Genomic DNA, 14891 nt, shown 5'->3' on the forward strand with positions numbered 1-14891 from the left:
CAAAGAGTGTCATGTAAATATCAAGATATACCATTTTAATGTAACATCTGTCTTCGGTGTGTTTCATGGCGTTTGAATTTGACAGAAAATCTGACCAACAAATATCAAATCAGTGTCTTGCAGTACTACGTTTCACACAGTAGAAATTTTCAAGTTTCTTTTTTTTTTTTTTTTAATCACATAAAAACACCGATGTGATCTCTTGCTCAACATGTAAAAGAAATTTCTGCTTGATCATGTTACTGAAATTCAAAAAGGGGAACTACTAACAGGAAATTACTTTAAAGGATTCCTGAATATGATAAACCTCAGCAGCCCTTTTTCCAATCCGATAGAAAAACTAACATTTTGAAGCAGCCAAAAAACCCTTAGTGGACCATCTTTACACACTACATTCACCTCAGTACTACAAAACCGGACGCTATAGTCACTTCTTTTACTTCCACCAAGTACGTTATATGTTTATCAGTGTTTTTTCATTTCTTTGTTATCACAGGATTACGTCCAAGTATTTTTGCCAAAATTTGCCAACTATAAATGTTTCCGACAACTCAGTTGTGTGCTGCATTGTGGGCTTGTTATAAGAGATTAGAGATCTTAATAATTTTATGCACTGGAGCATACCATTGCTTGAAGAATTTTTCAAAGAAAATGGGTTGACATTTAATGGCAAGTGAAAGGATGAACTTGTAGCACTTTGATGTGCAGCCGGAGACCAAAAGTGGTCAATTTAATTTAATTTTTAGCAGTTTGAAAGTGACATCTGTGCAGAAAGAGGATTTAACAGAAGGGAATGCAACAGAATCTGTCGCTAACAAGACTGCTGACCGCCGACGTCCGTATTGATTGTATTTCTCCAGTTTTTATTTCCAGAGAGCAGAAATACTAGTACAGTCCGTAATGGCAATGTTTGCCAGGCATGATGGTTTACAGCAGGGGTCACCAACCTTTCTGAAACTACGAGCAACTTCAAAGTTTACTGAATAATCCGAAGGGCTACTGGTTTGATATCTTAAAGGGGACATATCATGCTAAATCTACTTTTTCAGCCCTTAAATGCATTTTGTTGTATATTTAGAGTGTTTAGAAGTACATAAAAAAAATCAAATTAGTCTCTTCAGGTGCTCCGTAGATATCTTTATATTCTGTTTTGCTCATATTTTTCAATCTGTTTCGATTTTTCTATTCTCTATCACGTTTTTTGAACTATTACATCACAGTATTTGCAGCGGAACTGCCAAATTAGTACATCAACTCCAGGCCCAACACTTCAAGCAATCCGCCATTTTTATTTCTCGCTTTTATTTTGTTGTCCAAGCTCCAGGATGCCGAAGTTACGAGAGGATAAGTCAAAATGTTGGGTTGTTGGATGTAGTAACCCACACGCTTCATTACACCGTTTCCCAGCATCAGAACCTTTTCAAAGTGCCTGGTTGAGTTTTATTTTTCACAGAAATGTACCCACATCTGTGGGTAAGGTCATTTTTGTGTGCGCGCAGCACTTCAAGGATGACTGCTTCTGCAACCTCCGCCAGTATAAAGAAGTTTTTGCTGAAAGACTTTGTCTGATTGAGGGTTCAAATCCTTCTATCTTTGGAGACGACGAACAGAGCACTTTGGTAAGCTGTAAATAACGCTAAAAAGTGTGACGATAAGACGTCCCTGTCATTGTTTTGTTAGCATTAGCAGTTGCACCATCTTCAGACTTCATATGTTAGCGCTGTGTGCTCGTTTTAGATCCTTGATAATATGGCCTACGTGATTTAATTTAAGTCATAAGTTTTCATTAGTCATTTCATTTTGCCGTTTTTGTCTCTGAAAAGACTGTATTAAAATGCATTTTGTGACGTTAGCTTGGCGCTAGCGTTAGCTCGGTGCTTGTGTTAGCTCACTTGTTAGGGTTCTGCAGGTTCATCATCTTCATTTTCATCTCGCTCCGCTGGGTCAGACTCTGGCTCGAACATGTAAGGCTGGATGGACAAGTCTTCTGTTGTTGACATTTTCTAAATAACCTCTGAATAAAAAGTTTCTGCGCCGCTACATAGCCGTATCTCTTCTATCAAACTACAAAAATGGCCGAGCAGGATAGAGTTGAACCTGGAGAGGGGGCGGGGTATGAAGTGTCTCATTTGCATTTAAAGAGACAGCAATAAAACGAGTTGCTCTCAGAAGCACATCAGAAAAGTGGTAGAAAAGGGGTGGAGCTATAATAATGAGGAATTCAGACCCAAGCATTGCAGTTCCGCATTATATAGACCACAACTGTATGATTTATATGTAAAAAGGAAGGATTTAAAACCATGATATGTCCCCTTTAAATACTAAAATTAAAAGATAAGGAAAACTAGCCTAAATTGTACAATTCTACACATATGTAGTTACCAGTTATTAAAATATGTTTCATACCTAGCTTTCCCACATTTAAAAAAAAATTATTGAGTGGTACACTGAAACAAAAAAGGCTTAGATACCCACACCAAAAAATATTAGAACCAGGTCCTATATGTTCATTGATTAGGAAGCCTAACAATAGATAGGATAGAAAATAGATGATAGTTTTTTGCGTATTTTACAGCTGATTTAGGACCTGTTATCGTAAGAGATGCTAACAGAAAGCTAACACAAGAGGAAGGGTAACTTTTATTAGGTTATTTATTTCAGGCTCAGAAATTGTGATCAATTGAATTTTAGTAATTGAGAAAGTAAATGTAATTGACATACTGAGGATGAAAAATAATCATAATTGAATTGTAAAAATGCTGGTCACTGTTACTGTAATTGAACATGGGTTATTGAAAACGTAATTCAAATCACCACTGGTAGGACTGATTGACTAGTGTGAATGAATAGTACAGTATGTTTTGAGGGTACACGAAAAAAGCGCTATATAAAGCTAAGCCATTATCATTAAATGTACAATTTAAATATCACAAAGATCCAATGCTAATAGCTTTACCATTGATGTGGATAAACAATTAGTAACTTTTCCAAAGAGGGATTGTACAGCAGGTTCTCTGAGGAATAGAACTCTGTTTTATTCCTAGCGCGTTATGACTTTGCACAGGAATCCTGTGGTTTGTAATAACTGGCTCTGCAGTCGGCTATACTTCAGTTTCTCACTTCCACACAGAGTGATAAAAATCCAGGGAGTCGCTTAAAATATCCTGAACTACTGAGCTGTTCAAACAAAAAGTGCGTTAGACCTTTATTTTCTTGTGGCTTTAAAGACAAAACACTGGGAGGGAAGACGTTAGGATTGTTGTGCAAACAGCTGCTGTTTGACATTTACTCAGTGACCATAAACAGAACATGAATGAATCTGCATCTTAACTTAGCCTTTATGTTTGTAAATAATTTAATCAAATAGCTAATAAATGGAATTATTAGATAACACCATGAGCTTTATCTAATTAGTATGATTTGCATGTTTCACACCATCTATCCTTCACGTCATTGTTTAATTACAAATAATTATGTTTAATATCAGTCATTTGTCATTCTTGGAGCAGCTTAAACAGAGAGAGAGGATTGTAAATGCACGAGTCATAGAAAAGGTTGTTATTCCATGAAAGTTTTTTTTCTTTTTTCTCTTCTGTGCAGGTGAATTAATGCACCTCAGCACTAAAAGCCTTCATTTAGCTCTGAAATTATGGGCAACGATTCGCCACGGGAACGCTTGTCCATCTGCCACAAAAGACCTGAACGATGACGTTAAAATGCACCAAAGAACCCTCAAAATTCTGCAAGTGCACTTTAACAGGTGGTGTTTAAAGGTAGATTTAATCAGCAAATAATAAAAGACACTCAAAATTAACCAAAGAAGCCTAAAACGGACTGTGGTTAAACAGAGGATGGAAATGTTTTTCATTTCTTCTTAATTGCTGCTTTTTAAATTTGATGGTGAATAAAGCTTCTAAACATAAAGTAGCTAAAAGAAAAATAAATAAATACATTTGTTTTGTGTTCATTTGTCCTTTAAAAGCAGAAGAGTTCAGTGTTTTGCATAATGCTTTCTACCTCTATCATACGTCTGTAAAAGTGTTGAAAATTCATAATCACTTTTTCAAAGAATCACTTCACTTTTTTCCGGCCAAAAGATTTCAATGAACACCAAGCTCAAGCAACGCAGATTCAAAATCTGATCAATTATTAAAGATGAAGCCTAAGGTACATTAGCATGCAGGTTTTCGCTTTCCTAAATATTCCATCGCTGTGTTAAGCTGAGACTTGTTCTTAACTTTAGCTGACCTCTTCTTGGCGATCAACACGCCGAGTCATCTTTTATTTAACGCCGCGGGTCACATATGAAAAAAAAAACCTATGCAAAACAGTAAAAGAAATCTACATTTGTGACAGAACGAGACAGAAGAGTGTGAAAAACATTTCAAAAGTGGTCCCCCAGTGTCAAACATGTCACTGCGCCTCGTTTTTCTGGCCTCAGACAACACAGGGGAAGTATTTTTTTATTTTTTTATTTTTTTTCCACCAAAACTGCAAACCAAGGGAGCGACACAGATGGAAAAACAGGGCAATAAAACGATCAAGAGAGCGACGAAAAGTAGAGAGAGACAGACAAAAATAACTGAGAATGACGTCAAAGGCCCAAACAGACAAGAGGTACCTGAATGTAATCATGTGCTCACTCCAAAAACAATTGGAAAAGTAAAGAAAAAATAATAATAAAAAGTTATTGTGACTAAGTTTTGACTACTTTTTATTACCTTGAGTTTTGCAATTTTGTAAAAAAAAAAAAAACAAAAATAAATATTCTGAAAAACTAATATCAGCGATAAACCCCATGTGAGAAAACCAAAAGAGGCTCCGACTCACCACTTCTGACGCCGACAGAAAATCACTATAGATACAAATGAAGGTGTGTTTTTAATCAATTTAGTGCTTAATTTGTATAATCTGGCTCCTTTGTACTCAAGTCCCTAGTTTCAGCCACTATGATAAATGGTCACAAACGCACACAAAGTGACTTTCCCCAAAATCAAGCTGTTTGGCAACAACATGAACTAATGCATAAAATTAAGGAGGTACTTCTCTAAATGTAGATTATAGCTCTAGCGTTAGTTAGCTAAGTATGGCGCAGCGCTGACTGAAAGCCAAACTTTGCAGGTCTGGGACACATTTATCTTGTGTGCGCTCCATTGCAAACACATTTTGAGGCCTGAGTTCATTGAGAGTCCTAATGAAGCTGAATATATTTGGTTTTCAAGCCAGAGAACTGCCTTAAAGAAGAAAGACTGCAGAAAAAAAACAGACTGTATAATATTAAGACTCAGAAGGCCATGTTTTTTCTTCTTTACAGTCATGTTTCCTTGTCACAGAAACTGACACATAAATCATTTCTTCCAGTTACTTTAAAATAAACTTACTCAATTGTATTTCATTTTTATTGTTTTTCTTTTTATTAATTACTCTTGAACTGTTATATGCATTGAGGTTTTTTGGTATACAAAAGTGGTTTAATGCCATTTCAAATGAAGAAAAAAAAAAAAAAAAAAAAAACACCCCATAAATGAGTATCAATTGATTCAAAGTAAATATGTATAGAGATATTTACCTGCATGTCATTTACTGTAATCCTTGATTTAAAAGAAAATGCTATTTACTTTAGGTTTAAAGTTGTTTTTACATACCTAATTACTAAGGCTGAATGATTAATTGCATTTGTGACATAAAACGCAATTTTCTAATCGCAAAGGCTGCAATTTTTATTTTATTTTATTTTTTCCCTTTGTCTGCACATGCTGTCAAAGGTCGTTGGGAGTTTGACTTACCTAAGAAATGTCTAATTGGTTAAAGCAAATATTAGTTCTTACTTTTCCTGCACTTTGTGTGATGTTACTGACTGGATATTAGTAAGTTTATATATGCTGTATATATATATATATATATATAATATGTTTAATTTATTTATAGACTGTCCTGTTAAGTTCAGAGATTGTTTAATAAGCGCAGTCCACATGTTTCATGACACGTGAAGTTAGATATGTTGAAGAGGTAAAGCCACAGATTTGTTTGCTTTATTGTTGTAATCTGTGCTTTAAAATGTTTATTTTTTATTTATTTTAAGTTTAAATACATCTGAAATTGTTTATTATAAAACAGATTGATGATACATGACAAGAGGCCCTTGAAAAAATAATTGCATATTAAATCGCAATTGCAATATTGAGGAAAAAAGAAATCGCAATTAGATTATTTTCCAAAATCATTCAACCCTACTAATTACACACAAACCCACCATAACGTGACGACAACCTGCCAAATATTGTGTTGGCGCTGCTAATTAAGAATCAGTTGATGGTTCCTGTTTACACGTTTGTGGACGAGACCCAACAGATGAGATTACACTCACTGTTACACTTCATTGATTCCCTCAATCATTAGTCAGAGGGTGATCTGCTCCTTTCTTACTGCAGGGTGAGCCCAAACGCCTCACTCCAATTTGATGACGAATTTGACGCGGCACTGAGCTGGAGAAGCCACGCCTCCAGGAAGCTCTCTGCCGTGATTGACATGTAAACAGACACGCCCACGAAGGTGAGCATTTCAGCGTCCGTCGAGCAGTGCTATGTATGTATTTTCTACAGTCTATATGTACCAGTGAACGCCCCGCCCCCACGCTCTGTCTCGTGTTTATAAAGCAGCATGAGCTCGGCTACGGAGTGGGTGGGCCCACTCATGAATATGCATCAGTGGGACACAAATTAGCCCGTTTGGGTAGAGGTGCTCAGAAAGTGACTTTTCAGAGGCTAAAACTCTGGAAAACAGGCGAGTTTGGGATTAAAAAAATAAATAAATGAAATACTATGTTTTTGGGGTTCTTAGAACAAATGGAGATGGGTGAAAAATAGCATGACATGGGACCTTTAAAGCATCTATAGTACTGTAGGGGTGTCCCAATCCTAATACAACTTTTTCACTTTCAATATGATATCAATACCGATATTGGCCCCATATGATATCAGCACAAATCATACATACTTTTCTTACTCATTTTTTTGTGTGAAACGTTAGAAAATGCTAAATTTTAACCTTTAAACAGAACATTCTTCAAATGAATACAATAAATAAGAAATAATATAGAAGACACAGATAAATAACCTTAATAAATCTAATAAAAAAATATATTGAATATTTTAGATGCAGGTTGATATAATCTAATGCTCATCTTTTTTTTTCTGTAAACACTCTATACAAAACCCATGACTATTTTCAACTAAACAGTGTCCAAAACACAAATAAACTGTATATGCTGTGAAAATTAAATATAGGTAGCAGCAGTGGTAGAAGTACTATATGATATACATCCCAAATCCTACGCCCACTGCTAAACAAACGTGTGACACGTTTTAGAACATTTATAATATATTGCCTGTAGCTTAATGTTCAGTCTAATATAAAGAATTATCTGAATGTCCTATACTTTTTAAAGAGCCAAGAACAGATTGCTGTGCAATAGATAAATTCCTGCTAAATTCAAAGCCCTCAGGGAGAGAGTGATAATGACCAAAGCCCTCAGAGCTCAGCAGCCTTTTTCTAATCAAATCAGAACTAATCAGTCTGACTCTTTTTACCTCTGCTAAAGGCTGGTGGAGAATATTTAAAAATGGGGGAAAAAAGAGGAAAGGAATGGACCAAAATACAATATATGAAAGAATCAGCCTAAGACTTTTGGATTCTATATAAAAATGTGCTATAACAGACTCAAATATGGGTACAGATACAAAATGGGTCTTTAAATACCAAATTTGCAATTTTTTAAACCTATTTTGACACATTTTTTGATGAAATAGAACACTTCCATATGAGGAGGTTAATACTTTACAGAAGCTGGACTGTTGTCAGAATGCAAACTGAATATATTAATTCAAAAGCTAAATTATGTCATAAAGTCACGTCATATATTTCCTAAAACCTTAAAAAGGGAAATAAAGAAAAAAAAAAACAGTTAAAGGAATGAGGATATAGGTTAAGTTTAGAATCATACACACAATTCAGACAAAAAAGATATCTGATCAACACACAAATACTTGATATTCTGTCTGAAATCGACTCACGCCTTTAACGCATCCGTGCGTAAAAACACTCACTCACCTATTCTGAGGACTTGCGTGGAGCTCCCAGAAAGCTGCAACAGAAAGACAAAGACACAGAAAAGTCTCTTTCTTTCCTCCATGGTGCTCTGGGCGAACTTAGGGCGAGTATTTGGACCACAGCAGAAAGAAACATCCTCCATCCTCCGAACACGGAGACGAGTGACGCGCCATGCCAGCATAGACGCGCAACGCAACTTTCACAACCAGCGATGTCTGATCACTCTGCATCATTACAGCGGGAAGAAATGGGAACTAATAGGCGTCTAAATTATACAAATAAAAGCAAAGTCACGTATTATCCACAAAGAGGTGAGCCAGGACGGAACGGTCCACCTGTCTGAGCGCCTCAAGGGGATGAAACCTCGAACCAAACCAACAGGGGCTCCAGAGCGGCTGTCAAGTAAGAAAAAAGACACTCAGCTTCCTGTAATCTTTTCAGAATAAAAGCAAATTCAAAAAGCTGTAGACTACAGCTACTGGGGAGAGAACTCCTAATTGGTTGGATTGAGTGAGTAATTTGAAAAACCATACTGATGATGTATTGTTAAAATAATAGTCTAATTATAGTATAGTAGTATTATCGTCAAACAAGGCTAATTAGATCACCTCTCCACATAATTGGCTTCAGGTTGTCCAATTAGGCTAATGTCCACTGCAGGTGTGTAACAAGAGACGATGAGGGATGTTATACCAAAGAAAATATCAATTCAAATTCACCTACATTGTTTGCATTTTTACCTCACCATATTTATATCATTCATTGAATAACTCAGGATGGATTAAGATTTGAAATAATAATTAAAAAATAAGATAAAATAAAAACATTGACCGGAGATGGAACTCACAACCCTGAGCATACAAACTGAAAATAATAAGCTTCTATGGGGCGCCGATTGTAAAGTTGTGCATGCTAAAATAAACAGCAACGTTTTGTATAATATAGCTACAAACCACATTTTTAAAAAATGAATGTGAATTATTTTGTATTACTTTTGACCAGATATACAGCAATATTGATGAAAGTTGTGATTTTTTTTTTTCAATTGTAAAAATATAGTCAGTGTTAACATTTATTTTTAAATTTAACATTAAAATTTTTATTTAATATTTAACATTTAGATTTAACATTTCAATTTAACACGTAGATTTAACATTGACATGTTTTTACGAGAGAAAAAAAAACATCACAAATTTCACAAATATTGCTGTTAATATGATCAAAAATAACGTTTAAAAAATCACGATCATTTTTTAAAACGTGGTTTGTTACCAAACGTTGCGAATCGGCACCCCATAAGCGTCCCCTTTTTGTAGTTTTATTTTGAAAGGAATACAATCTTGCAACAATGACTTTACACTTGTAACAAACAGTAAGTGAAGGTAAATTGGGACTTCTTTTTAAAATAATAATAATAATAATAATAATAAAACATTTGGAATTAATTATCAACTGATAATAATCAGAAGTCATTTTGTGTAGTTTTTTATGCACTTTTTTCCCCCAACTTGTCTACTTTTTTATTATAAGGACAGCGAACACATTTCCCTTTGTTGCTGTACCACCTGCAAATGTAATGAGTTATGCTATTTATTTTTTCAATAATGCTTCTCTACTCTATTATCTCTGTGGGGATAATCGAGTTCTGCTCCATCTCCATCTGAGTTTATAATGACACTTCAGCAAAAGTGAACAGTAAAGACAATTTGAGGTTGTTGTGCCTGCAAATGCATATGCAGGATGTCTGGGAAGTCATTAAAAATCTAGCAATTACAATACATTTGTTTTACTTAGGAGATGGTTTTGTCTTGTAAACACTCTCATAAAGGAACGGAGTTGCAGATATTTGGATTACAATTTAAGATTTAGTTGTTTGTTGTGATAATTCAGGGGAAAAAAACTCATTTAAGTTAAATTATACTGATCAAATAAGGTTTATTCATTTGAAAACAAATGATTTGTGTCAAATTTCTACACTTGAATGAGGTTTAAATCTGGTGGTATTGTTTGTATATAGGATGCAGGGATATATTGGTCATGATTTTCTCTCCTGGTCCTGATGAGAGAATAATCTTCAGGTTAAAGGGCAGATGTCAGATTATCTGCAAACAGAGGATGGGTTTATGTCACAGGATCGAAGGAGGATGGCAACACAACTTCATCTCATTTGAACAGGTTTTATTACCACCATGCTATAAATTACTTTACACATTCAACGTCTAAAGTAGGGGTTTTCAAACTTAGGATCAGGACCCCGTTTGGGGTCACGAGACACTGGTAGGGGGTCGCCACACATGCCTTGACGAAACTAGAAATATTTTCTGAACAATTTGATTGTTGCTTCTTTCTTTTAATCTTTTTCTGCAACTACACCAAACTTGCCATATTACAACTTATTTTCATCACCCTTTCTTGACATATTTTTGCTTTTAATGTGTTTTTGCTCCATTACTACCACTTCTCCATCCATTTTTTTTCACTTTCAAGACATGTTCAGCACCTATAAACCCTTTCCCACCTAATGTTGCATATGTTGTCACTTTTAACCTATTTTCACCACATTTTCTGTTTATTTTGGCCATTTAACAACATTCACAATTTATAATAGCCATTATTTGCCAGTTTAAACTAACTTTTCCAACATTTTTAAATTCTATTACCCACAATTTGCAACTTTCAACCAATTTCTGTGGTTTTTAAAATCCCATTTCAAAATATTTGCCATCATTTTTGGTCACTTTAAACCTATTTAATTTGTGATTAAAAATAGGATTTACATATTTGAGATGACTATGGCCCATATAAAAGTAAACTTCTGGGATTACAGTGGACATTATTCATATAAATAAGTAAATGTGGTTGAAACAAATGATTTTTGCACAATTGTGTAGGAACTCTTTAGTTTTGGATACACAATGTAAAAAAAAAAGTGACAATTTGACACAAAACTAAATTTAGAAAATTTATTTAACATACAAAACGGCAAAACTGCACAGGTATTTGTACCAAGACGTGTTTGTTTCTTTTTTTAAGTACATTGTAAATATAAAAAGGGCTCTAACAGGATTTGCCTCAATGTATAACTGAGCACAGTGACAGTAAGCTAAAATATAAATCATTGGCGTTTGAAAAATGTAACAATAATCCACATTGTGACGTAATTTAAACACACAGCACTCGGAATAAAAGTCAAAAACATGAGGTGTGCGTTTAACAGGCTACAACCATTCATTTGTGCGCGCCTGTGATGAAGACTGGTTGATATAATGGAGTGAAACAGTACAACCTGGTGGACAGATGTGATAATGCAGGAGAGGTTTAAGCAAACAAACCTGGGGAAGCAGATGTTTGGATGGCTGACAAATCTATTCTATTTCACCATCCTTAAAAACTAGGGGGAAATTCAAGTAAACAGGACTGAGTGATTTTTATTCAAACTGTGAGGTACGGAAGGGGATTAGGCCCAATTTTGAAAGAGGAAATAATTTTGGGCAAATTAAGAATAAAGTCAAAACGTGGAGAATAAAGTATAATGTTGACATTAAAATCCAAATTTCAAAAATGAGCTCAAAATACAATATTGTGATAAAAGTCAAAGATTTGCAATGAATGCGTTAAACCAGTGTTTCTCAAATTGGGGTATGTGTACCCCTAGGGATACGCAATTGCACTACAGGTGGTACTTGAAAGAGAAAGAGTGGAAAATCAACAAATAAAATGTCAGTCTTGGTCCCACCTTAGGTGTGATATGACTGGAAATTATAAAAACTATAGAATTAAATCTATTCAGGAGCCACTAAATCAGTGTTTTTCAACCTTGGGGTCGGTACCCCATGTGGAGTCGCCTGGAGTTTAAATGGGTTTGCCTAAAATTTGCGAAAAAATTAAAATAGAATTTGGAATTTTTATAATTATTCTCAAATTACTGTATTTCGATACTTTCACTTTGTGAATATAGTTCAACTAAAATGCAGCAAAAAAGCTCAAACATGATCAAAAACTAATTCTAGAAAAAAAAATGTCTTTGGGGTCGCCAGAAATTCAAAAATGTTGGGAACCACTGCACTAAATACTGCTTCTTTCCACTTATTTACAAAATGAAATTCTTTCAAATGTGCTTTATCACTCATTCATTGCCTCATTATCCTCTATAGTTGATTTTAAATAGTTTTTTAAGCAAAATGTTGTCGTAACAAAGATTCTTTCTTTTTTTAGCTCATATACAGCATTGTAATCTCTTTCAGAAGGGAAAACCAGTCAAGTTTGAACGAGGTGGAGCATTCAGTCCGTCTGTGGCTATTGAGGAACTACGGAAACAGATTAGGGCCAGTTTTGATGGAGACTGTTGTGATATGGTGAATTTGAGTTCATTCTAGACATTTTGACTTCATTCTCGATTTGCTCAAAATTATTTTCCTTCTCAAAATTGGCCCTAATCAGCTTCCGTAGTGAGGAAAGCCATGTTTTGGTATCTTATCAGTCTTTGACTAAAATTCACAAGTAACAAAGTGAAAAAATATTATGGGACATCGAATGAAAAAGGGCAAACATTCATGCGGAGTGGTTGCTTTCTTTAACACCACTCACACTGATGGTTTAAAGTGGTATTTAACATTTAAAAAAAGGATCGTATATAAACTGTAATGGTTAAAAACAACAACGAATGCTGTCTAAACTACATATTTATCTGTAAACGATTTGAGAGAAATAAAACTGGACTGTAAAATGTTTATACAAGCACATTATCGTACACCGAGAACATACAGCAAATGTGCAGCTCATATTAAGTTATTTTGTTTCTCAAAAAATTCAAATAAAATAAAAGCACAATAATAAAGCTGAATCGATCTCCGTCATCTTTTACTCAACGATCATGAAGACAAAAGCCCCTGAAGTGGAATTCAGTAACTCGCAGCCCTTACGTGATCCATTACACACACAGTCTGAAAGTTGGAAAAATAAAGCGCTCACATTCCCGTGTTGGAAAAATAGACAATATAGGCAGAAATATCACATTTTAGCATTTGTGTTTTGTTTTTTTCAATACAATGAGTGTAGTTTTACAAAAGCTGCCATAAAAATCACTGTGCCTGTGTTTATAGTATACCAATTTACACACACACACACACACACACATTTGTTTGTATACTTGCACGTACAGTACATGCAGTGATGTTTAGTTCCTATAGCTTCACATGTGTGTATTTGTGTGTGTTTCTGTGTTTGTCAAATACTAAGGACCCTCTTTATTTTTGTTAATAATTGTTGTACTTTGGGGATTGTCACTCGGAGGCAGAAACAGGTGAAGAAGGAACGAAGGACTTCTGAGAGGTTCATGAGGTTAAACACTTTCTCCACACATATTAAAAATGTTAGTTATTTAAAGCTTTTATCGTACTTTCACCCCCTCCTCCTCCTCTTGTTCTCTCATGTTTAGTAAAGGTTGGAATAATCTACCATTGTTCCCACTTTTCTTCATTTCTTTTTCCCGTTCAGAAGACGTCGCTGTTGCAGCCGTTAGCGAAGTCGTCCCGCCGTACCCAAACCACGTCGTTGTCATTGTTTGTCACCTCCTCCACGGCGCATTGTTTCAAAGGGGGGAGTTTCAGGGGTACTGCGCGGGATGGAAAAGTGTTCTCCAGTGATGATGTTTCCTCGTGGTTCGTTGGATCGTTGCCGAGCTCTCGCGTCCCACCTGTTCCTCCTTCATTCAGTTGCATGTGTTTACCCTGTAGATGAAGTCCTTCCATTTCCCCTTCCAGACTATTCGACTGCGCTGACTTGGCACGAACGGATTTGCAGTATTCGTCATCATCGCTGAGGATGTCCGTTTCCTTCAACAGCCCGATGGGAATGCCCTGGCACTGGCCCACGTAGCAGCCGAGGTTGAACTGCTCCTCCACCCAGCGGTCCGTGTCCTCTCCTGGAGCTTTGAAGGTTTGAAGTTGAGCGTCTTGGTCGGGCGTCGTGTTTGATGAAGGGTACGACTGATGGTCAAGTCCATTACTGCTGTTGTTGTTGCCGTGGAAAATCAGGTCCGTGTCGATGGTGATGCGGTTCCTCACTAGTTTCCGGCGAGGTAATGTTCGAGATGGAGCTGAAACTGAAGAAGAATTATTTTTCTTTTTTTTTAAAACATGGATATATCAAATAGTTTTAAAGCTGCTACCCACAATCATTTTTAATCCAATAACATTATTTACTCCAAAAAGAAATGAAAAATTGCCACTTGAAAGTTTTTTTCCAACTCCCACCATAAACACTCCGTTTGTTGATATTTTCTGCTTGCTTTGTGGGATATCACAGCGAACAAACTAGAGCTGGGGTCTGCAACCTGCGGCTCTGGAGCCTCATGTGGCTCTTTGAGTCCTTTGCCATGGCTCCATATAGCTTTAAAAAAATACTGAAATAAAGAGTTATTTTCTTACACAGGCTATTAATGATTAATGACAAATAAAATCATGATATAACAATTTGTTAACTTAAAAATAAATCACGTTGTGCACCTTCCTGCTTCATCTCCTGCAACATCTACAGACCATCAACTTTCCTGCACCTGTGGTTAACCTTAAGTTTTAAATCCCTGGTAAGATAATTAAACCAACAAAAACACTATTCTGGAAGAAAACAGAGATTTTAATTGTGTGGGAACAGATTCTTTTAACTACCAATGTGCAGGTTAAATATGTATGCTTTATGTGAGGCAAGAAATTAGCAATCAGCATGTGTTAACCACATGATCATGCATTAATACATTAAATACATTAACATAAAAAATATTA

The 14891-nt window shown here is 35.6% G+C and overlaps 2 protein-coding genes across 3 annotated transcripts in view; both read right to left on the reverse strand.

Annotated features, from left to right (window-relative positions):
• grik1a (glutamate receptor, ionotropic, kainate 1a) overlaps positions 1-8451 on the reverse strand; it is a 39717-nt gene extending 31266 nt beyond the window's left edge. For both annotated transcript variants that reach the window (XM_028466724.1, XM_028466725.1), the window contains exon 1: positions 8110-8451. In XM_028466724.1, coding sequence (XP_028322525.1) covers positions 8110-8290 — 181 coding nt within the window. In that variant the 5' untranslated portion in view covers positions 8291-8451. The remainder of the gene's footprint in view (positions 1-8109) is intronic.
• A 2607-nt stretch (positions 8452-11058) lies between these two features.
• Positions 11059-14891, reverse strand: part of LOC114475449 (T-lymphoma invasion and metastasis-inducing protein 1-like) — a 71535-nt gene continuing 67702 nt past the window's right edge. Inside the window, 1 exon segment of the mRNA XM_028466235.1 lies at positions 11059-14212. Within this exon segment, the coding sequence (XP_028322036.1) occupies positions 13602-14212 (611 nt within the window). The 3' untranslated portion in view covers positions 11059-13601.

The sequence above is a fragment of the Gouania willdenowi genome, chromosome 14, assembly GCF_900634775.1.
Source record: "Gouania willdenowi chromosome 14, fGouWil2.1, whole genome shotgun sequence".
NCBI classification, from domain to species: Eukaryota; Metazoa; Chordata; class Actinopteri; order Blenniiformes; family Gobiesocidae; genus Gouania; species Gouania willdenowi.